Genomic DNA, 22,486 nt, shown 5'->3' with positions numbered 1-22,486 from the left:
TTTCTATATTATTAATTTTTAACTGGAACAGGATGATGCGGTGTTCAGAGAGATTTCGTAGCTCAGTTCATGTCAATCTTCTGAAATGTTATACAGATAATTGTGTCCTGGGCTCCCTAGAAATCAGCACACTGTTGTAGTCATTTGGATGCAAATCTCATGTAGAATTCTGCAGTTACTTTTATTAGCGTAGGGGTTATCCATATTTCTAATGTCTTTCACAAGCCGGCATAGAATTCCATTTTACTCACCAAAAGTGTACTAAAATCATAAAAATTGGTCTTGCATATAAGAAGTATCTGGGAGCTTTAACCCTGCTCCAAATTATATTCTTTCTATGACAATGACAAATATGGATGCCCCCTCATCACATGAAAAGGATGCGTTTGACATGATTTACATCATTACATCATGTGTTGGTACAAACACAGAAAGGTTTCAAAGACTTTTTAATGAAGAGAGCACCCCTTCAATTTTTTGCCATTAATGTGTGTTTTGTGGACATTAAAGAAATGCATCACGCTGTTCAGACTTGTCACCTGATCCATGTCAGTCTCCATTTGCTGGGTTTCATATTCCTTTAACTCCAGTTGCTCCTTTAATTTTGCCACTTTCTCAACCAGTTCCAGAATCGCGCTGTTGCTCTCGTCACTCCTTATGTTCCCGAAATCTGACAGTAACTTTCTAACAGTCTTATCATCACAACTGTGAAAATATAACATGTAACAACAGACTATCATGAGGCAAAACGTGTGCATGTACACAATTAAAAAAAAACTGTTCATTTAAAAGTGGGCCATAATGTGCTGTCCAAATAACGGTGAGGCTAATGGCGCTCACCGTTATCTATATGCAAATGCTACAGCAATTTCATCTCGCTGTCTGGCTCACCATTGAAATGTATTGAATGGCGTGAAGTTACTGTATTTGCACGCTAGATACAAACTAAAGTCACCACACAAAGTTAGGTCTTGTCCATTTCAGTCTAAGTACCTTTTTAACGACTTGATAAGTGTTAATTACTGCCAAACAACCTCTCTGGCATTAAAAATTAACTATTACAAGTGTAGAGTCTCATTCCTTCAGATTTAAAAAATGTAACATTTTAAATAATTTAAAAAAAACGTTTCCTTTTTGTCTCCCTTTTCTCTCTCTCTTAATGCAATCTTTCTTTTGGTCTCTCTTTCTGTGCCGGATTTGGCATTAATTCACTCACTCTAATTTACACTTCCTTCTCAGTCCTTGCGTTGTTCATTTCACAATCCTTCAATCTGATTGGTTAAGGAGATACACAGTTGCTTGCCCTGTTCACTTGGGTCCCAGATGCCCGGTTTCCCTCGCCGCGGAGTTAGTAGCTCGACCTTTCCGCAACTTGCGGTGCAAAATATCACCGCGATTAAATGTGCAAGGGCAAGTCTAACTAACGGCGGATTCTCTTCATTGCCTGGCCAGAGCAAATTATGACCCAATATTGCATATGGGGAATAAGTGACACAGTCGGCTAATCTAACTGAAGCACTGCTCCAATCTCTAAGAGAAAGGACTGAAAAGAGCAGAATAAAGTTTCCTCTCTTCCCAGCTGTGACCTATGGGGCACAGTACCCTTGTGGTTATAATACTGGACTAGCAACCAAGGCGGGTCCGTGGCGGGCGACGTTGGTGGCAGGTCACGAACTCGCTGCTGTCTCCATCCCGGCCTCTGATATGAATTTACCATGATTGGGCTTGTTAAGCCCACACAGCACATTTCCTGGCCAATTAGAGGAAGCGGGTCTTGTGATGTCATTTGATGACGCGTCATCAGCCGGTTTCCTTAAAGGGACCATGGCCAACTTTCTTTTGACATTTGTGCTGTCAGTGTTCTACAGCATTGAGGTGCAGCAAACACTGACAAGCACTTCACAGAGGTGCACGGCTGCACCCAGGCTCTCCCATGACTCCCTCCATATGCTTATGGAGGGAGTCACAGCAAGCAGGGAGGTTCTCTTCCCTTCCAATGGGCGGAAGAGACCTCCTCAGGAGATCAACGCAGCCTGGTTGCACATTGCACAGGAGGTCACAACAGGGATATTGTCAGGAGGACCAGGCTGCAGTGGCGCAAACGTTTCAATGATCTCAGTAGATCACGAAACATTACTGCAAAGCCACACTCAAACTCACCCTGCTGTGCCATTCATCACATCCCCATCACTCTGCCTTCCCTACCTTACTCCTGCACACCCTTACTCACACCAACTTACCTTGCACCTTCACCCATCTCTCTCTATCTACATTATCACATCCCCATCTCAATAGCCACCCCTCACACTTACCCTCATCCTAGTCCAATCATACCAACTAACACACAAGGGTAGCCACTTGGGTGTTTCAAGCAATGTTCATGTAAAGTTTCTGTTAATGTGGTGTCAAACATTGAAACCTTTATTTTCAACACTTTGCGTTTTTGGACAGATTTGTGTGAACCTTTGGATGTGGCTTAGTGAGTTGCAGTGAATGGTGAAACATAACGGTACCCCCCGCAATGGTGATGAGTGTGAAAGGAATGGCTTGGACATTGTAGGGATGCTTTATGGTGTTGGTGTGGGGTGGTGCCAACCTGGCGCATGATGTGGCAGCCAGGGTGTACAGCGTCAAGTGAAGTAAATCTGGCCATAGTGAGGCCATCCCATGCCTCCTGGGCAGCAAAGTGCTTGGGTGCTGATGCCCTGTGTTCTGTGCAGCATCAGTTTATTGCGGAGGTTGGTGTTGTTGTTGGTGTTGCTGGCGTGCCCGGTGATGCTGGTGTTGGGGCTGATCGTGGTGGGATTCTGAAGACCAAGGTGAGAGAGTTTCAAGGGCAGCCATGCTGATGGAATAGATGGCAGGTGAAGTAGAAATTACAGAAGTGATCTGTCAATGGTGGGAGAGGTAATGAGGTCAGACTGGATGGAGACTTGTGTAAAGCCTTGCAGCATCCTGAATCTGTGGTGGAAATGCAGTTTAGAGAATCTAGTGGTTAAGGAAAATTTCTCAATCAGCTGGGAGCTTTGACTTGACATTTGACGCTGTCAACTCATCAGCTGAAACAATGGCCACTAACCTCCTGCCTCAGCTTCACAGACAAGGTCTAGGCACAGCAGGAAACCAGTGAACGACCTGTCAAATACAGAAAGCTGGGAAAAAAGCATTGATAAGTGGCTGTAAACAAGCCACTAATGGTTTTAATTGCCTCCCCCGCTGCTGCGTGTCGTGTCTGCTCAGTGCTGACAGACCTGACATTTGGTAAAGGCGCATGGCGGCGGGTTCACAGCAGGGTCCGCTGGGGATAAAACCACTTTCCCACCCGACCCGCCACCGATCGTGCCCGCTGACCCCCCGCAAAATCCCACCATGGCAAATATTGAAATTGGTAGTTTGTGGGGCGGCAATTAAAATCATTAGTGGTTTATTACATCAAAAAATGAAACTGTCCTAATCTTAAATAGCTGTTTCAGAAACCCAAGCTATATTGTGTAGGTATGCGTACTTTACCTGTAATCCATTTGAGAGAATTAGGGAGATTTGGAATTCCCTAATCTATGGGATAGGGGGGTTATAAGAGATAGCTGATTACTCAGAAACTGAGAGGTTAGCCCCTTCAGTTAGATTTTGACAACGGGTTGGCAATGTGATACTTAACGTGCCTAAGTTACTCAAAGTTCAACTGCTTAAAATCTCTGCTCACCCATTCCCACAGCAACAAAGCCTGGTCAGAAGTTTCTTCACTTCCTTCACCTGACTCTTCTGATCTTCAGTCCACTTCTCATCCTCCTCATCTGAGGCAGCCTGTCCTTCCACTGAACGGAACAGCTGTTCTTCAACTAGTTGAAGTAGAGAAGCAAACATTTTATGCCATTTAATCTTTCAGAACTGCAGTGACATTTCAGTACCAGGGAGTGATTGTAATATTAATTTCTCTGGAATTGCTCCGGCACTTTTCTTTCACAATTAATTTACAAGCAAGAATATAAACTATTAATAAGCAGTTTTCCAACCAGGGGCAAACAAACATTTCCCCAAAGCATCCTATGTAATCTTAGTAGGTATTATGGTTTAGTAATTTGTGAGCTACAAACCCTTAGTTCGTTATGGTTGCATTAAAAACACAAACTAATCAGACTTTGTTCATGTGTTAAACACATTAGAATAATGTGATGATTGCTCATTATATGATATCTCACATGTCAAAATATCTAAACTTATTTAGGATATATAAGTGAATAATGTTCCTTTTAATCTGACTGTGATAGTTACCAGGAGAAAGGCAAAGGTCAGGACTCGATTATTCAACACAGTTTCACACACTTGTTTTAACACATTTTATATGATGAAACAATCTGTGCATTTTGCAGTCTAATAACTGAATGTGTTAGGATCTAGCCCTGTCTATTTCAATTGCTAGTAAAACTGTACATTAATCATATTTTACACAGGTCTTTGGGTTTTCATTTTTTTTAAAGCAAGAATTTGTGACTGTAGTTATGACTGTAGTCCTGCACTTCCTGCACTATAAAACTCTAGAATTGCTGCATAAATAAGGATTGTTAATCATTAATCTGTTACATATGCGTTTCCGCTGTGTATTTGCATAGGTTTTTGGCTGGATTAATACAAATAAAAATACAAATTGAATTGTTCTAAATCTTAGAGGGAAAAATTTGGTAGGTTAGCGTCTCCTGTTAGCGTCTGCAGGGGGCGGTAATGGGGCGCTGATGCAGTAGCGCTGGGGCGAGGCGAATCCAGCACCGCACGGTAAATCTGGCCCCCACATTGCACTGCCGGTATGAGGTACCGCCGAGGACTTCAACGCCAGGCAGATTGTGATGTCAGCAACGCTCACTGGGCGCCTGATCTGGAAAATTCATTGTTGCCACTTACCTTTGCGCCTCGGCCAGACAGCGACAGGGAGAGCTGGCACCCAGCTGCAGGATGCAGGCTCCAGTGATGTTATTTAAAGGCATCGGCATTAATCACTCGCAGCTGTCAGGGCAGGTTAGTTTCACAGAATCACAGAAACCCCACAGTGCAGATAGAGGCCATTTCGGCCCATCGAGCCTGCACCGACACATATCCCACCCGATCCCCGTAACCCCTACACCAACACATATCCCACCCTATCCCCGTAACCCCACGTATTTAATCCCCCTAACACTAAGGGTCAATTTTTTTATCATAGCCAATCAACCTAACCCGCACATCTTTGGACTGTGGGAGGAAACCGGAGCACCCGGAGGAAACCCACGCAAACACGGGGAGAATGTGCAAACTCCACACAGACAGTCACCCAAGGCCGGATTCGAACCCGGGTCTCTGGTGCTGTGAGGCAACAGTGCTAACCACTATGCCACCGTGCTGCCCGTTTCTTGTCCGTTTCACCCAGTGGATGAGTTTGTATGAGTAATTTCAAGCTTCTTTTTTATCAGCAGTCTTCTGGCAAGTGCAAAGTGGCTACATTTATTGTTCAAAGATTCAAACTGCTACTCTTGTCAACATTAATGGGGGCTGTACTGGCATGCCACCTTGCCCTCCAGATCTACGGTGGAGGGAGCATAGGCAGCCAGAAATACGAGAACATGTGCTCTTGAGTGCCGGGCTCTTTTGCCGTCACCCCACACTCCCTGGTGGCCCAGCTGGGCCCTGGGTCACACTGCACAAGGCCCCTCCCCCTTAACAAGGGGAGGAAGACCTGCAGTACCATGGCGTGAAGTGCCAGCGAGCTTGGCGCTGTGGCATGTCGTGCCACGATATTGGGCTGGAGCGCCCCAAGAGGGAGGGGGAGCGCTACCAGTAGCACCCCACCTCTTGTTTGGGGCGCTACCATCGAATTTCGGATGCTGGGGCGCTAAATTTTTCAGAGCGCTAAAAGTAGTGCCCCGGTGAAGTTAACGCCCTAAAGGGAGCGCAACCCAATTTTTGTCCCTTGTTCTTCAGTTGCTAGCTTCATACAATCCTGAGGTCATTATTCCCCTCAATTTTCCCAAGAATGAATGTTGACACTCATTTCTTTTGAATTTACTACAAAGCCCATTATTTCCCCCTTGGTATCTTAACTACGCAAAATATTAATTAGATTACAAGAGTATGCAGAGCGGGCACTGGCTATTTTTTATCCATATGTATGAATTGATTAGATGCAGTCTACCCCTAAAAAGCAGGTGTAATGTCTGCCCAACTGTAATTTGAAACATTTCTCCTTGTTAAAATTTCCCATTGTACCATGATTCCTGTTCTGACTTGTGCACAGGTCCATTTGCTGACTCACTGGATTTTGATATTGTTTCTTTTCAAGACCAAGATCTTAGATGATTTTATCTCTATTTCCCAATCTTCTGCCATCACAGAGGAGATTTGTATCTAAAGTTCAAGCAAAGTTTTATTTTGCCACCAAGTTTAAATTTTTCTCTTCCCCGCTTCACATGTTGAGGTTTGCAATCTCTCTGGTGCTAATCAAACCAGTGGAGATAAGACCCCAAAATCAGGCCTACCAAAGCTTCCTTTGGCTAGAGTCTCCCTAGGGCTAGATTTTACTCACCGAGACGCGTTGGGGGCGGGACTGCTGCCTTCCGGGTTCTAGTCCCACCCCCAGTGACATCTGATGAACAGACGTTATTTCGCCCTGATTGGCCATTTGCCTTGTTAAGCCCGCCCCGTGGGCTTGCCGGCCAATAAAGGAAAAGCCGGTGTCAGATGACGTCAGTTGATAACGCTTCATCTGCTGGTTTTCTTAAAGGCATATGCACCACACTTGTTTGACTGATGATTTGACAGTGTTTGACAGAATTGAGGTGCTGTCAAACACTGACAATCGCTGTCCAAAGGTGAGCCCTTGCACCCAGGCTCTCCAATTATTCTCTCCTTAGGATAAAACAGATGACAGCTGCAGTTGAGATTGCAGAAGCCATCTGTCGCTTCTCCCGATGAGATGAGCCTACACAAACACTTCACAGATTGTCACCTGCAGAAACATCTAACCACATTAAAAATTACTTTCACAACATATCCTTACCTCTGATACTAACCAGTGTCCCATTGCATCCTTCACACCACTTCTGCAGCTGTCATCCAAACACCAACATAACAACAGACCCACAGCACGCCTCACTTACCCTGGCGGGGTTCCCCGACATCGGGAAGCCCATAACAGCAGATGAAAAATTGGAAAAAGCATCTTAACTGCTTTTTAACTATCTGTTAAAAGGCAGTTAAGTGGCTATAAGCCTCTTCCCGCTGCTAGGAGTCAGGTCCCTTCACAAATCGGGGACCCGGCTCCCAGGAAGATTGGTTGGAGGTGGGTTGGGAGCGGGTTTGTGACCCGCTCCCATTTTTGGGGGGTTTCCCAGCAGTCCCGCCTCCAAACCCACCTCCTCAGGGCTGGTAAAATCCAGCCCCTAGTGTTAGGTGCTCCTGAGTCCTGTCCATTTTGTAAGTGTCAGTAGGGAGTGAGCATGTACAGGAAACACTTCACAAGGTAATACTCAGGCTGTTAGGTGCCAGGTATGGTATTATGTTACAGAAGTTCTAATGATAAAAGCAGCAGCACAACAACAACAACAACCTGCTGTTAACCTATTGCACCTGCTGGAGCAGAACCTTGTGGTGTGATGCTGTTGCCATGGTAACTGGGGCTGCAGATTCTGCAGGTTAGACTTGGGTGCATGAATGCAGAGAGAAAATGGACAGACAATGCAAATAGTACCAGACTATAGACTGCTGCACTGAGCCGAGCACATATTTAGCTCCTAACATATTGGACTGATGACCAGTTCTTGCATTGAAATGAGGATGGCAGAGCTTGGTGGGCCTATCAATAATGTTTTGGCAATTAGCCAAGCAGTATCACTGTTCCATTGCCATTCAGGGGTACCCACTCAAAGCACAAATGCAGGTTAACATCCTAATTTGAGAAGACCAACAATAGAACAAACAAGGAGAAAAACCATCCCCTCGGAGTTTTGCACTTGGAGCAACATTTAAAAACAAAACGACCCTGGATAAAGTATCTTCTCAAAGTGCCAAATGACTTTTGAGACTTGCCCAACAGTTTATAGGGCAACCTGCCTTGTACTTGCTTCACAATCCTTTTCAGGTGGTGCAATGGGGTAGAAAATAATATTTAATCTTTCAGGCCTGGGTTTGATTCTGGTCCAAACTGGTAGGATGAAAGTCTTCTCCATCCGTATGTGTGAATGAGGCACATCTTTTTAAATGATCACAAAAATATAGTAAGCAGAAGAACTAAAATAAAACTGAAATAGTAAAATAAAATAAATATGAAAAACCGATTCGAAAAGCTAAAAGTGAAGCTGTATAATATAATGCATTTTAAGAGTTTCCGAACAGAATATCACATTCTCCAAATGTTCTTACTATTGTAAGCTGATGTTTCTGTATCTCCTGTTGGGGATCTACGTTCCTGGTGCACAGGTAAACAACCCTTCCACTCATACAATGCAAGAGGAGGCCTCCGCTCTGGAGTGTTTGGCTGTAGGAATTGAAGCTTCATGACCTCTGACCTATAAGAAAAAGAAGTAAATGTAAATGAAAAAGAAGCAAACCCCTTTAAGATCACTTTGATCATTTTTTTTTAGCTTTTTTGACCATAACTGCTTTTATTGCTTTGAAAATACACATTATACATCCGACACCAGTAACTTAAGTTCTAAATATGTTAAAGAAGAATTGGAAAACAGCATTGAGCCAAAAACACTGCTTAATCCAAAATATTGTCATTTTTATTATCATGCAATATAGTGCAGCTTTATAAAGGATTAAACTGCCTTTTTATAGATTTTAACTTTTGTTCAAAGGTCTACACTCTAGCATTGCTATCTGGCTGTTTTTGTCACTAGTTACATTCCCAGGTACCACGGCAATAGCAGCACATCGCAAAGTCCCACTTCAGCAGGTTCAACAGGCACAGTTTTAACTTCTCATTGGAACTTGTTTGCCACAATGCGCCTAATGGCCTGAGTGCCACCTTGTGAATTATAACCAGTAAAACACTGGCTGTGAAATTAAAAAAATAAAAGCCATTGAGAATGCAATAATGGAAGGGAGAAACAGTATCTTATTGGACACTATAAATATTTGGAATCGCTACTTCATAGCTGTCTGCACAATATTTCTGCTAAAATCCAAGTTGATAGAACTTACATGCTTTACTAGCTGTGTTAGTTGTAGTTTTTTGACAAATGTCGTAAGTAAAAAGAGCCATACACTTTCTGGTGCACCCTGGTGACTTGCCCAGAATTGTTCACTTATTATTGATTGGTTTAATTACAGGGCAATGAGTTCTTTCCCATCTAAAGACATAATCAGTGAAGCTTAGTGAGACAAAAATATCAGTCCCATGAATTAGTAAAAAATAAATTGTCTGCTGAGCATCAGCTTTTGTTGGTGAGTCATTGCTTGTTGAAACTCACACTGCATTATATGAAAAGGCAGCCATTTTCACACCATGGCACACAAGACAACACTCTTATCTTGCCAAGAAATGCAGCATATAAATAAACTTCTCGTGGATCAACTTAGGCAGCTGCTGGAGTTGTATAGGAGGTGCATACTATATAATGTTTTGGGATCTTAATTATTTACAGCAATGCTGATATCCTTATCACGTAATATGCAACATCAAATAAACATATGAGCTGTTCAATAGGACACTGGGTGGTGTATTGGATCAGCAATTAATCCTTTCACCTTTGTGACCTGGATTCCAAAACAGATAGGGTAAATGTGTCCTCTTGTTGACAGCCGTTAAAACCAGTGTTGATAGGAATTTGTTCCTTGGTAAAGGACCACCATCTGTATTTAAAAATGAAAGTGTTTGAAAACCCTTTTTATTTGTTTATTGGCTCGTGGTGTGATGAAGTAAATTGTCAAATGCTTCTCTCTGACAAAATTACATGTTTTCTCCTCCATATACAAAAGACTTGCAAAAGACTTTTTCATGAAGATAGTGCCACTTTCTGTTGACAAGAATTTAGTGTGTGACATTACAGCCAGCGAATTAGATAATAATCTTAATTCAGATCAATTGTCAAACTGATGCAATCTTTTAAATACCATCTATTCCAATCCTCAACTCAACAAAACATTTATTATTTGTTTTGTATTATAATAAAATTATAAAATTGAAAAAAGCACAATTGATTTTAGTGGGGAGTATGCAGGGGATCACTGGCACAAGGTCATGTCATTGTGCTGCATGACATGTCAAGGTTAACAATCTTCATGGCCACATGGTGAAGTTCCAGGTTATTTATCATACACTGGGTTGATCCCACCAACTGTATATAAACACGCAAACTAGTCACACGCCTAAACTATTTTGTTTGTTAACTAAAGCCAATATTAACCACTTAACTTTTTGTTTTTTACTGCTTTATCTTGTAAATATATCAGTATAAATCAATAAAAAATGATGTCTCGTGCAATCTTTCTGCTGCTGGAATTTACACCAAAAGGATTTTTAATATATAACACTTTGTAATACAAGCCAAACTTTCAAGCCAATGTTCTAATGTATAGAAAACAGGAAAAACTGTTGCCAAATCCTTCCTGCAGCGAGAATCGCTCTAGGGAATTGTCTAAAGAGATAATCCTTTAGTAATAAGACAAAGATAGTGGAATGTGTGGTGTGGGAACAAAACAAAAATGAAAAAGAGTATCCTGGCGTGCTTTCACTGATCATCCATTGCTACGGCTGTCAGTCCATTAAAGATTGTTGGAGCGGATTCACCAGAAGAGCCAAACAAGTGAGCTCAAAAAATAGTAGCATCAATAAACTAGTGTTAGAAACTATCCAGTGGAAAATTATGAAGCTTTCACACTGATTTGGAACTAATTGGAGGGTGCGATGGTGTAGGTTGGAAGTTTACATTTTAATGACTGTAGCAACGCCGTGGTCTAAAATAAATTTAGAATGTTCCAGCTCCTTCAGATTGGACTTTAAATGGAAGCTCATTCCATCTGTTTGATATTTGCCTTTTGAGGCTCAATGCTGGCTGTTTCTTAAAGCTCAAAGTAAAACAAGAAAATGGTGCATCAAAATGTAAAGAAAAAGAATGCTGCAGTCTCGTTCGTTCTTGCAGAGGAACATGATAAATATTGAGGGAAAGCATCACTGCTCAGTAGTTAAAATTAAAATTAAAGTATAATAAAATCATACAAACTGATCACTAATGCACAGTAAGTGTATTTGTCACATTGAGCCCTCCCTCAGTGTGCCCTTTGCATTTTTGTGAAAGTGATGGCAATTATAATGCTCCAATATCAACATTACTGCCTGTATTTTACTGAGCTAGACATAAGAAGAACTTCAAAACTGCCAAATCAGAACTGATTCCAAAATCAGTTGTATGTCACTAAAAGTATAATGCAAATATTTAGAATATTGGAACACACTCAACGGATTCAACTTCTTTACTGTTTAGCAAAATGTCATAGGAATTTTACAGTGTTCATACTGTCTTGATGCATTTTCACTTATTTGCAGATACTTGAGAACAGGGAAATGACCAAGGACTTCGACGGGTTAAAATAAAGGTGGGAAAAATAACTGGGAACAGTGAAATTACACATGGACCCAAAATTCATCTATGCTTCAAAGTGTTGGTTAATTTTGTATTTTTATTGTGTCGTTAAATATTTTAAAAATGTCAAACATTTAAATTGTTCAAGCATTCCTCCTTTGACACAAATCCCATTGTTGAGTTCCTGGCAAAGCACAGCATGTGTTAATTGTACATTTCTACTGTTTGCTTAGATGAGCTACAGAACAAACCTAAATTTATCGAAAGTGGCAGGTAATATCTTCTGTAAAGGCCTTTCATAAGCAATTCAGTTCAATTGTTAACGAACCCAGTGGCAGTACGAAGTATAAAATCCATGTGGCAATATCCAGAGCTCATTTTGATGACATTCAGAACCATTAGAGATGCTGATAATGTATCAGTACTCAGGCAGAGTGGAGCGAGGTCGCCATAGTGAGAGACAAACATCTCTCTTGTTCTTTTGTGCAGTAGAAATAAGCTGCTTTAGGCCTTGAAAAAAATGGCATAGAGAGTGAAAGAGTGTAAAGTGATAGGTCCTGAAATATTACCCATGACTAATTGCATTTTAATTAATGCTCTTCTGACTGTATGGGAGTTTGAAATAGCAAAGTAGCAGCCAAAAGGTGTTAAGAGTTAACCAATATTCTTCACTGTAGTTATAGTAATTCCTTCTGTTATAACTAGCTCTCTTTTTGCTTATTGAAAACTTGAAATTACTTCCAGTAATTAACAAGAACATCTGCCTGAGCAATATATCTTAACCGTGATACTATTCTTTACTGAAAACTGTAAAACTCTTGTGCACAAATGTGTTCTTGGTTTTAGGGAGCATGAAGCTACAATTTTGGCATGGTAATATAAAGTGAATCTATGGCAACTGGGTGGCATAATGAAGTAGCATGCTGCCCTTTCACCTGATACCTCAGTTTGAATTCGTGATATTTACCTTACACTGGATGAAATCGGTCTAAAACAAAGTTGCTTCTTTGAATTTGGAGAGTTATTTCCCTCAGTCTAAAGTTCAAAATAAATTCTACAGGTTCAAATGCTTCAAAATTCAGCTGAGGTCTATGTGAAGGGATATAGAAATTGATGTTTGTCAAGGCTTTTTTTATAAAAAACTAGTTTATCCATTAAATCTCATGGGCTCCCTTAGAGTATTACAGCTAAAACAGTCATTACACACCCACCATCACAAAGCTGGCTCTGGTTATCAAGGTTTGGAAGTCTCAATCCAATTTCTACTGGGTGTAGATCTCAAGTAGGTCACCAGGATAGCTTGTGTGTAAAATGTAGGAATTCATCCAGAATTCTCCCAATTTGGGGCTGTTACATTGCCAAAACAGAGTACAGGGATCTTACTCTGCATCTGATCATGCAATACCTGAATCTGAATGCCTAACCAGACTTTTTTTAACCAACATTCTGCCCTGGAGTTTCAGATTTTTTGACCTATGCCCCTAACACTGTAAACATTTCTTATCTCAACTCCACATTAGATCTAGACTGGATGAATTTGGAAAAAATCTTTGGGCTGGATTTTACTAACCTCGGCGGATCCGTGGCGGGCGACATCGTTGGCGGGTCCCGGCCTTGCTGCCGGCTCCAGCCCGCTGTCCAAAATGATTTTCCCTGATTTGGCTTGTTAAGCCTGCCCAGCGCGTTTGCTAGCCAATTGAAGGAAGCGGGTAATGAGATGATTTTGACTGGGTGGCATAATGAAGTAGCATGCTGCCCTTTCACCTCTGATACCTCAGTTTGAATTCGTGATATTTACCAACTGAAGTTGAGCTGAAAATAGTTCTTAATCCTCTGTTAACAAGGTCATAATTGTAGTGTATGTACCCGTCTACCTTTAAGAGAACTATTGTATGTAACCGTCCACCTTTAAGAGAACTACTTTAGGTGTTGCACTACTTTGTTGGCTTCTGTATACTGTAATACCGACGGTGACCACACCGGTATATAAGTGCTGTGTCAGGATTTATTGGGCAGATTCGCCCTGACCTTCGAATAGTAAAGTCCTGTTTTAAGTTACTCTGGTAGTCTGTGTATTAATTAACTAAACAACCCACAGACTTTACAGTGGCGACGAGTCCGATCGTACCCTGCGGCAACAATACTTCCGAAGCAGTTAACGAGCGTCGAGAAGAGGCAACCGCCCTCGTCATTCTGCTGGGAGAAAACTCGAGTCTGCAGAGCTGGAAAGGAGGAAGAATTCAGAGACAAAGACTTCCATCAGCAACAGGCACTGACTGTCCCTTCTGCCACGGTGAGGAGTGAGCCGATCAGCACGAGAAGCAAGCCGGCCACGGTGACTGTGAGTAAGGGAAAAGTAAAAAGAATAACCGGAGGATAAGGGCGGTGCACTCGACCACGGTCAAGGGGGAAAGGAGCCGGACAGAAGTCGGGCCCAGAGGCGCTGAGACTGGGGCAGCGTGGAGCAAGGAAGCCGCGGTACAGACAGGCTGGGGATGCAACGGCGTCGTGAGACAGCTAGACCGCGACCGGCGAAAAAGGCCGGGCAGCGACCGAAGCCACGAAGCGCTGCGACCGGGAGCGTAGGCGCGGGAAGATATAAAAACTCAGCCGCAGCCGGGGAGGGAAGCACCGGACTGTGAGAGGGCTGGAAGGCGCGATTGGGAGCCGAGCGAGCGGGAGAGGCAGAGCCGACCAAGGGAGACTGAGCGAGAGCCAGTCCAGCGGCTGAAACTGTTCGCCGTCAACGGGGTGTACCCAGCGCCGGTAGAGCCGAGCGAGCGGGAGAGAGACAGAGCCCGAGCAAGGGGAACCGAGCGAGAGCCAGCCCAGCGGCTGAAACTGTTCGCCGTCAACGGGGTGTACCCAGCGCCGGTTGCCCTGCCGAGAAAAGGGAAAGCACTGAAGCCGATGCGCAGGCTGTGAACCTGAAAGCCAGCGGCCGTCGCCCGTGGGGAAAGTGTACCCCTCCCGCCAGGGGAAGAAACGCGGGAAGCCGCCATTAGGCGGAGAAGAAGACAGAAGCGGGGAACCGCCATTGAAGTGGGCGGGGAGAGAAGATAAGCGCGGGAAACCGCCATTTTCGCGGGAACCGCCATCTTGAAAAAAAAAAGGAAATTTAAAGAAATAATCCGTGGTGTTATCAGGAAGAGAGGAAGATGCCTAAGCGTGGTAACATCAACGATTTTAATTCCGAGGTAGAAGACTGGGCCACGTATGTGGAACGCATTGAGATCTATGGTGAGGCCAATAAAATAGAAGAAGATGACAAAGCTATAACCTTGCTAAACTCGATGGGCGCGAAGACATACGGGCTCTTGAAGCATCTACTAGCACCAGCTAAACCGGCGGATCAGACTTTCGATGATATTGTTGCTGTCCTGAAGGATCATTTTAACCCCGCACCACTGATGTTAGTGGAACGATCCAAATTTTACGCGAGAACGCAATGGAAAGAGGAAAGCAACGCGGAGTACCTGATTGAACTGCGTAGGCTAGCGAAACACTGTCAGTTTAGGGAAAATCTGGCAGAGGCACTCAGAGACAAATTCGTGTGCGGAATGTCGAAGGAAGAAACACAAAAACGACTGCTCGAAGAGAACGATCTTACACTTGATAAGGCTGTCCTTATTGCTGCATCGAACGAAGCCGCAGCGAAAGGAACGGCGGAAATGCAGCTAAAGGCAGCGGCACTCAGTGTGCAGCAAATTACTTCGGGTACAACGAAATGCTATCGTTGTGGGAAGACAACACACGACCAGAACCAATGCTGGTTTAAAAACCAGGAATGTAGGAAATGTGGCAAGCTCGGTCACATAGCTAAGGTATGCCGGTCAGGAAAGAAGACCAACAATAATGAGTCACCACAAAAGAGGTACAGAAAGGTACATGAGGTGACTAGGAAGAGTCCGGAAGAACAGAATTCGGACTCACACTCCAACTGCAAGGAACTGGATAGTCTGAGAATTCACAATGTGAGTAATGAAGCTGACCGACAAGCTATCTGGATCACACTACAGATTGCAAAAGTCCAAGTGAAAATGGAAGTGGACACCGGATCGGCGTTGACGGTCATGAATAAGCATGATTATAAAAAGTTATTCAAGCATATTCCCCTACGGGATACGGAACTAGTATTGCAGACATACACGGGGCACAAAGTATACCCCATCGGAAAGATAGAAGTCAAGGTGAGATACAAGGACAAAGATCACCAAAGGATGGACCTGTATGTGTTGCCTGAGGGAGGTCCACCACTTCTGGGACGGGAGTGGATCAGGAAAATAAAGATAGACTGGCATTCACTAAACACCATGACGGTAGATTCCGGAAAGGAAGATGTCAAACCTGAACGGTTGTCCAGAATATTGGACGAAGCTAAAGAGGTATTCCAGCAAGGACTGGGAACACTGCGAGGAATTAAAGCAAAGGTTAAGATTGCAGAACATGCAAGCCCAAAATTTTTCAAAGCCAGATCGGTACCTTACGCGATACGACCTGCTGTGGAGGCAGAACTGGAAGAACTTGAACGATCAGGGGTACTGTCAAAAGTGGACTGGAGTGAGTGGGCCACGCCCATTGTTCCCGTCATGACGTCTTCACCAAGTAACAAGCCAGGGGGACCGGGGAAGGTCCGCATCTGCGGAGACTTCAAGATCACAGTGAATCCGGTGCTTCACACGGTACAATACCCGCTTCCGCGGATTGAAGATATCTTTGCTTCGTTGGCTGGAGGGAAACACTTCACCAAGATAGACCTGGCACAGGCATACTTACAAATGGAAGTCGAGGAAGAGTCGCGTCAGTACCTCACCATCAACACACACAGAGGCTTGTATCGTTATAATAGACTGGTTTTTGGGGTAGCTTCGGCTCCAGCAATTTGGCAGAGGGCCATGGAGCAGGTATTACAAGGAATTCCAAGCACGCAGTGTTACTTAGACGATATCCTGATTACGGGAGAAGACGAGGAAGAACACCTCACAAATTTGAAACTGGTGCTTACTAGGTTGAAGGAATATGGCCTTCGAGTTAATCGCAAGAAATGTGAGTTCTTCCAAAAACGGATCTCGTACTGCGGTCATGTCATTGACCGAGAGGGGCTGCACAAGTCACCTGACAAGATAGAAGCTGTCGTGAAGGCCCCCGCTCCAGAAAACGTATCACAGTTAAGATCATTCTTGGGGTTGATTAATTATTATCACAAGTTTCTGCCGAATCTATCCACGGTGCTGCATCCGCTGAATGCTCTGTTGCGGAAAGAAGTACCATGGAAGTGGAGTGAGGAATGTAAAAAGGCCTTTCGCAGAAGCAAGGCGTTGATTACCTCTGAAGAAGAGTTGGCTCATTTCAACCCAACGTTACCTCTTCGTCTAGCTTGTGATGCTTCCCGCTATGGAATTGGAGCAGTACTTTCACACAAGTTACCAAATGGCTCGGAAAGGCCAGTGGCATTCGCGTCCCGATCATTGACCTCCGCGGAGCGAAATTATGCTCAAATAGATAGGGAGGCCCTCAGCCTTGTGTGGGGCGTAAAGAAATTCAATCATTACCTGCAGGGCAAGAAGTTCACATTACTGACAGACCACCAGCCGTTGGTGTCCATATTCAACCCTAACAAGGCCGTTTCCACCATGACAGCGCAAAGGTTACAGAGGTGGTCCGTGTTACTTGGGGCACACCAATATGACATCGAATACAAAAGGTCCAAACAGCATGGAAATGCTGATGGGTTATCGCGCTTGCCATTGCCGATAGTAGAAGAAGCGACTACAGTGGACCCGGTAGAGATGTTCCACTCATCCATAGTGGAATGTCTACCAGTAACAAATTCGATGATCGAAAACGAAACAAGAAATGACCCGACTCTCTCACGAGTCTATGATTTAACGGTGGAGGGATGGCCAGCACAGGGCGAACCAACGCTGCCAGCATTTTCGCAGAGAAAAGAACAGCTGTCAGTGTGTCGAGGAACCCTGATGTGTGGATCTAGAGTGGTGATTCCACCCAAACTTCAACAGAAGGTGTTAAAGGAGCTGCACGAGGGACATCTGGGTGGAGTGAAAATGAAGAACCTAGCAAGAGCGTTTGTGTGGTGGCCAGGCATTGATGGGGACATCGAAGAAATCACTAAGAGCTGTCTAGGATGCCAGAAGGTCCAAAACGCGCCACCACAGGCTCCTCTGCATCCATGGGAGTGGCCCTCATCTCCTTGGCAAAGGGTACACATCGACTTTGCTGGTCCATTTATGGACTCAATGTTTCTAATAGCGGTGGATGCACACTCCAAGTGGCCGGAGGTAATAAAGATGTCCACCACCACCACGGAAAAAACCATCACAGTGTTAAGGACCATGTTTGCTAGGAATGGGCTGCCGGAACAGATCTGTTCTGATAATGGACCGCAATTTGTGTCCGAAGAATTCAAGAAATTCTTAAAGAGCAATGGGGTCAAGCACTACACGTCAGCCCCATACCATCCCGCCTCCAATGGATTGGCTGAAAGGTTTGTCCAGACCTTCAAGAAGGCCATAAAGGCCATGGGTGATGAAGCCATTAACTTACAACATAAGGTGGATAGCTTCTTGTTGGCGTACAGGAATGCAACACATGCGGTCACAAATCAAACTCCCGCCATGATGTTTTTTAATAGACGACTAAGATGCCGGCTGGATTTGCTTAAGCCAAATGTCAGAAGGGACGTAGAGAACCGGCAATTCCAGGGCATGAATGAAAGGCCAACTAGATCTTTTCAGATAGGTCAACAAGTTTTGGCCCGGGACTACCGTACCGAGAAATGGCAGCCTGGAACTATTGGAAAAAGGCTAGGGCCGTTGATGTATACGGTGGACATTGGGGACAGTATAATAAGGCGCCATGTTGACCAGATCATAGGGTCAGCCACAAATGGCCAACCTACTCCACCACCTTACACGGTTAATGTTGAGACAGAGATACCCAGAACACCTACCTCCGATCTGGTAATACTGGAATCAGATGAACCTGACACTGTCCTTCAAGCCGAATCGACCTTGCCAGAAGCATCTACTACCCCGCCGGGAGTTACGACACCACCGAGGCGTTATCCGGACAGAGTCCGGAAACCTCCAGAGAGACTGAATCTGTGAACTGTCTTGCATAAAGTTGTATATATGTTATAATGTATGTTTAATGGGGAATCAGTATGTTGTAAGCTAAAAAGGGAGGATTGTAGTGTATGTACCCGTCTACCTTTAAGAGAACTATTGTATGTAACCGTCCACCTTTAAGAGAACTACTTTAGGTGTTGCACTACTTTGTTGGCTTCTGTATACTGTAATACCGACGGTGACCACACCGGTATATAAGTGCTGTGTCAGGATTTATTGGGCAGATTCGCCCTGACCTTCGAATAGTAAAGTCCTGTTTTAAGTTACTCTGGTAGTCTGTGTATTAATTAACTAAACAACCCACAGACTTTACAATAATGACCTTCAATGCCTCCCCCGCCGCTGCGTGTCGGGTCTGCTCAGCGATGACAGACCCGACATTTGGGAAAGGCGCGTGGTGGCAGGTTGACAGCGGGGTCCCAACCCGGTCAAAATTTTTTTTTCCCACCCGACCCACCACCGATCGCGCCCTATGACCCCCCGCAAAATTCCCCCCTTTAAATCTTTTCAGCAAATCAGAACCATTTGGATTTAGATCTCCTCCTCTGAGATACAGCACTCATTGAATGAAGTAATTTGCCTCATTTTGTTGGATTTACAAGGAGGTGATATTTTACATAGTTTGTTCTTTTCTCAATGAGATTGTGAGGTACCCAGAAACGAGTAGTTCTTGTTGACTCAAACATACATGGGCAAAGAAAAAGCTTGGCTGATTGTCGATCACTCTCACCTCTAACCTCTTTTTCCTTTTTATACACTCTTTAGATCCTTTTAAGCTGCAAGCGTGCCATCCTGCTCAGTCCTCTACCTTGCTACATTTCTACTATATTGCAATCAATAATCATCTCACAGTCTTCCATTCCAACTCATTCTTTCCTGATTGCCTCTGCCAATGTTACTTCCACCTTACAGAGGTACTTCATCTGACACTTGCGTAGATTGGAAATTCGTGATTTTCCAATAGCCGCTAGAGATGGGGAAGATGTCTGCCCATGGACGAGGACTTGGAAAATCTACCTTTGTGTCTTTCCCCCAGTCACCCTCTTCATCCAGCACTGCCACGTACTTAAGTCCAATTCATTTCCTAACAATCTACCTGTGTTAAAGATAATGGAATCATGTTTGCAAATTCTCTGTAACAAGGACATTGACTGTTGCGGATGAATCCAACAACTGAGAGCAACCTCCAGCTTGACAATTTATAGCTTCTGCCACTGGGGATGAAAGTAATCTCAACTAGATGGAAATAGTCAGACATTCCAGCAGAGACAGCCATTTCTCTCTCAGAAGATTTAATGTGAGACAGAATTCTAATGTAGTGGCAGTAAATGCTGAAGCATCAGAGCTATTGCATAGAGATCCATAAGTTAACAGATTCTGGCAGCATCGTAAGGATGAGAGCAGTCAATGAGGAAAGCAGATGGCAGAAATCGTTTCATCAGGTTTACTTGCAAAGAAGGTTTTTCTGTTAAAGCTACACTCAAAATAACCACTACGTGCATTCAAAAAAATCTATTAAACTATTTAACAATTGTTTGCTTTTAACCATAATATAGCAAAATCTAACATACAGCAATAAAAAATATGGAATAAGATTTTCTAAAGTGTAAAAAGGATGTATTATGTTTTACCTCTACCAGAAAAGAACACACATCACATAACACGTACATATGTGGCAAAGGCATCAGTTCTCCAGTGCAGCTTAAATAAATTATCACTGTTAGAAATAACTTCATTTAAAAGAATTGTCTTTTGCCCATCTTTTCTTAAACATTGTAACATAGGAAACTATAAAGTCTTCACTTTTTTATTAACTGGTAAAAATAATGAAAAGTGATACTAGACTTTTTTTTCCAAACTTTTGTACGAATAAGATTTGAATTTGTTGGTTACATAATTTCTCTAGTGATTAGAGGGCAGTTAGAATATGGAATGTTTTATCACAAGTGGCTATTGAGGCAGGGAAAATAAACCATCATTCAAAAGGGAATTGGATAAGTATAAAAAAGGAACAATGTAAAAGGATACACGGTAAGGGTAGAGAAATTAGATGACAGTAGGGAGCTCCAGTTGAAGAGCTAATAACGGCATAGCCATAATGGATCAATTGCCCTTTTTTTGTGTTATAATTTCTATGATTCTCTGAACTTGAGAGTTAACAGCAGCAGCTTCCATAACTTTTAAAAATACCAATGTAAAAGCAATAATGGCCTGGATCCTACGGGACCTATGACCACGTACACATATTGCTAAAACCATTAGATGGATTACTTTTCTTTATGATAGGATGAACATAAGCAAATTTCCAAGCAGAAAGAATGGGAGAGTGGGGGCAAGAGAGATCGAAGAGAGAAAAAATACTTTTGAACAAAAGAACTGATGCTGTAGCTGGTTAACACAATGAACAAGCCATACAGATCAGGAAGGACCTAGATTAAATCCCTGGTCAGCAGTGGGCTCAGCTGTGATGCCCTACAGTCAAGCCTCACTCTCTAGGTTCACACATTAATAATGGCTGCTAGACTGAAGTACCAGAGGCCCCTACAGCATCTGATGAACTGTACCCAGCAAAGCATCACTGCCTTCTGGAGGGGTGGGGGAAGGAAAAATTCACTGGAAGCAAAACAGAAAACACAAACAAAAAGTATATGAAATAAAAAGCGTGTGGTGAAAAATGAGGCACTCTGGACAAAGAAATCAGGCTCCTTCAATATACGTTTTCAATCATGTAACAAACAAGATTTCTGAGCAAGCTTGTTAAAAATTCTACGGTTAATTGAATTAACTGAGGTAAAACTGACGGACCACAAAGTAGTTTCCTATTGCTAAATGTGCTCTCTTTTTAAAAAGTGATGTTTAGTTTTGTGTTATCCACACATCTCTTTTTGTCTTGGGAAAGTACATAGCATTCCACTTGGGAACACCTCTCCAAGTCCATTGTTCTTATGGACAGAGAGACAGGGGAGAGGAGTGGAGCTCTCTGACTCCAGTATCAGAACTTAAATGGAAAGGTAAAGCTGGAGATAATTGTGTTTCTCTGACCCTGATCATAGTAACTTAATGAAACATGGGGTAGATCTACACAACACATGCTGGATAGGCAATAATGGGGCACATTTTAATTGGATGAAGAGATTGTTGAGTTTATAGGGGGAATGACACATTATCATTAAGTTGAGTAATGTGGTGGTGTGCCTAGAGTTCAACTAGAACATCTTGAGACCTGTGATTTACAAGTTCAAACATAAGCTTTTTCCTCATAAAAAGCAATATTTTTATTACATAGGTAATAAATGACAAGCTGCTAAATGTCAATGTGAGGCTTCAACAGGGTTTTAAATTCAATAAAAGGCCATTGTTTTAATTATTCACTAAAGGATGCATTTTTAAAAGTATTAACTTATACTGTACTTAAAAAGGTTAAAAGCCTGAAAGGTTACGAACTCGTAAATTAGTACAATTTTAAGTCAGGACTGGACACGAAATTCAGTGGTGCGAAAATATTATGCAATCAAACACTCATTTATAATTAAAATCACTTCCTTTAGTGGGACTAAGACTTTTGAGAAAGTTTCACACAAAACGTTGACAGAAGTTGTCAGAAGGATCGAAAACAAGTGCCCTTCAGCGGAGTTATGTCAGAGTAAGAGGGAAATAGTGAATGGGGTGCTCTTGGGATTGGTATTAGGACCACTACTGTTTCTAATTTATTCAAATACCTGGATTCAGAAACCCAAATGCAAAGTGGTAGATTTGGAGTAGGACTTTCAATTAATCACAGTTAAC

At 43.0% G+C, this 22,486-nt stretch overlaps 1 protein-coding gene across 1 annotated transcript in view; it reads right to left on the bottom strand.

Moving 5' to 3' along the window:
• efcc1 (EF-hand and coiled-coil domain containing 1) overlaps positions 1-22,486 on the bottom strand; it is an 87,146-nt gene that overhangs the window by 11,644 nt on the left and 53,016 nt on the right. The window contains exons 2-4 of the mRNA XM_086001725.1: positions 8,386-8,531; positions 3,704-3,839; positions 540-705 (exon numbers count right to left, since the gene is read on the bottom strand). Coding sequence (XP_085857851.1) covers positions 540-705; positions 3,704-3,839; positions 8,386-8,531 — 448 coding nt within the window. The remainder of the gene's footprint in view (positions 1-539; positions 706-3,703; positions 3,840-8,385; positions 8,532-22,486) is intronic.

This window comes from Somniosus microcephalus, chromosome 11 (assembly GCF_052327205.1).
Source record: "Somniosus microcephalus isolate GS21.2 chromosome 11, FLI_Smic_1.0, whole genome shotgun sequence".
Lineage (NCBI taxonomy): Eukaryota > Metazoa > Chordata > Chondrichthyes > Squaliformes > Somniosidae > Somniosus > Somniosus microcephalus.
This window is presented reverse-complemented; position numbering and strand designations above follow the sequence as displayed.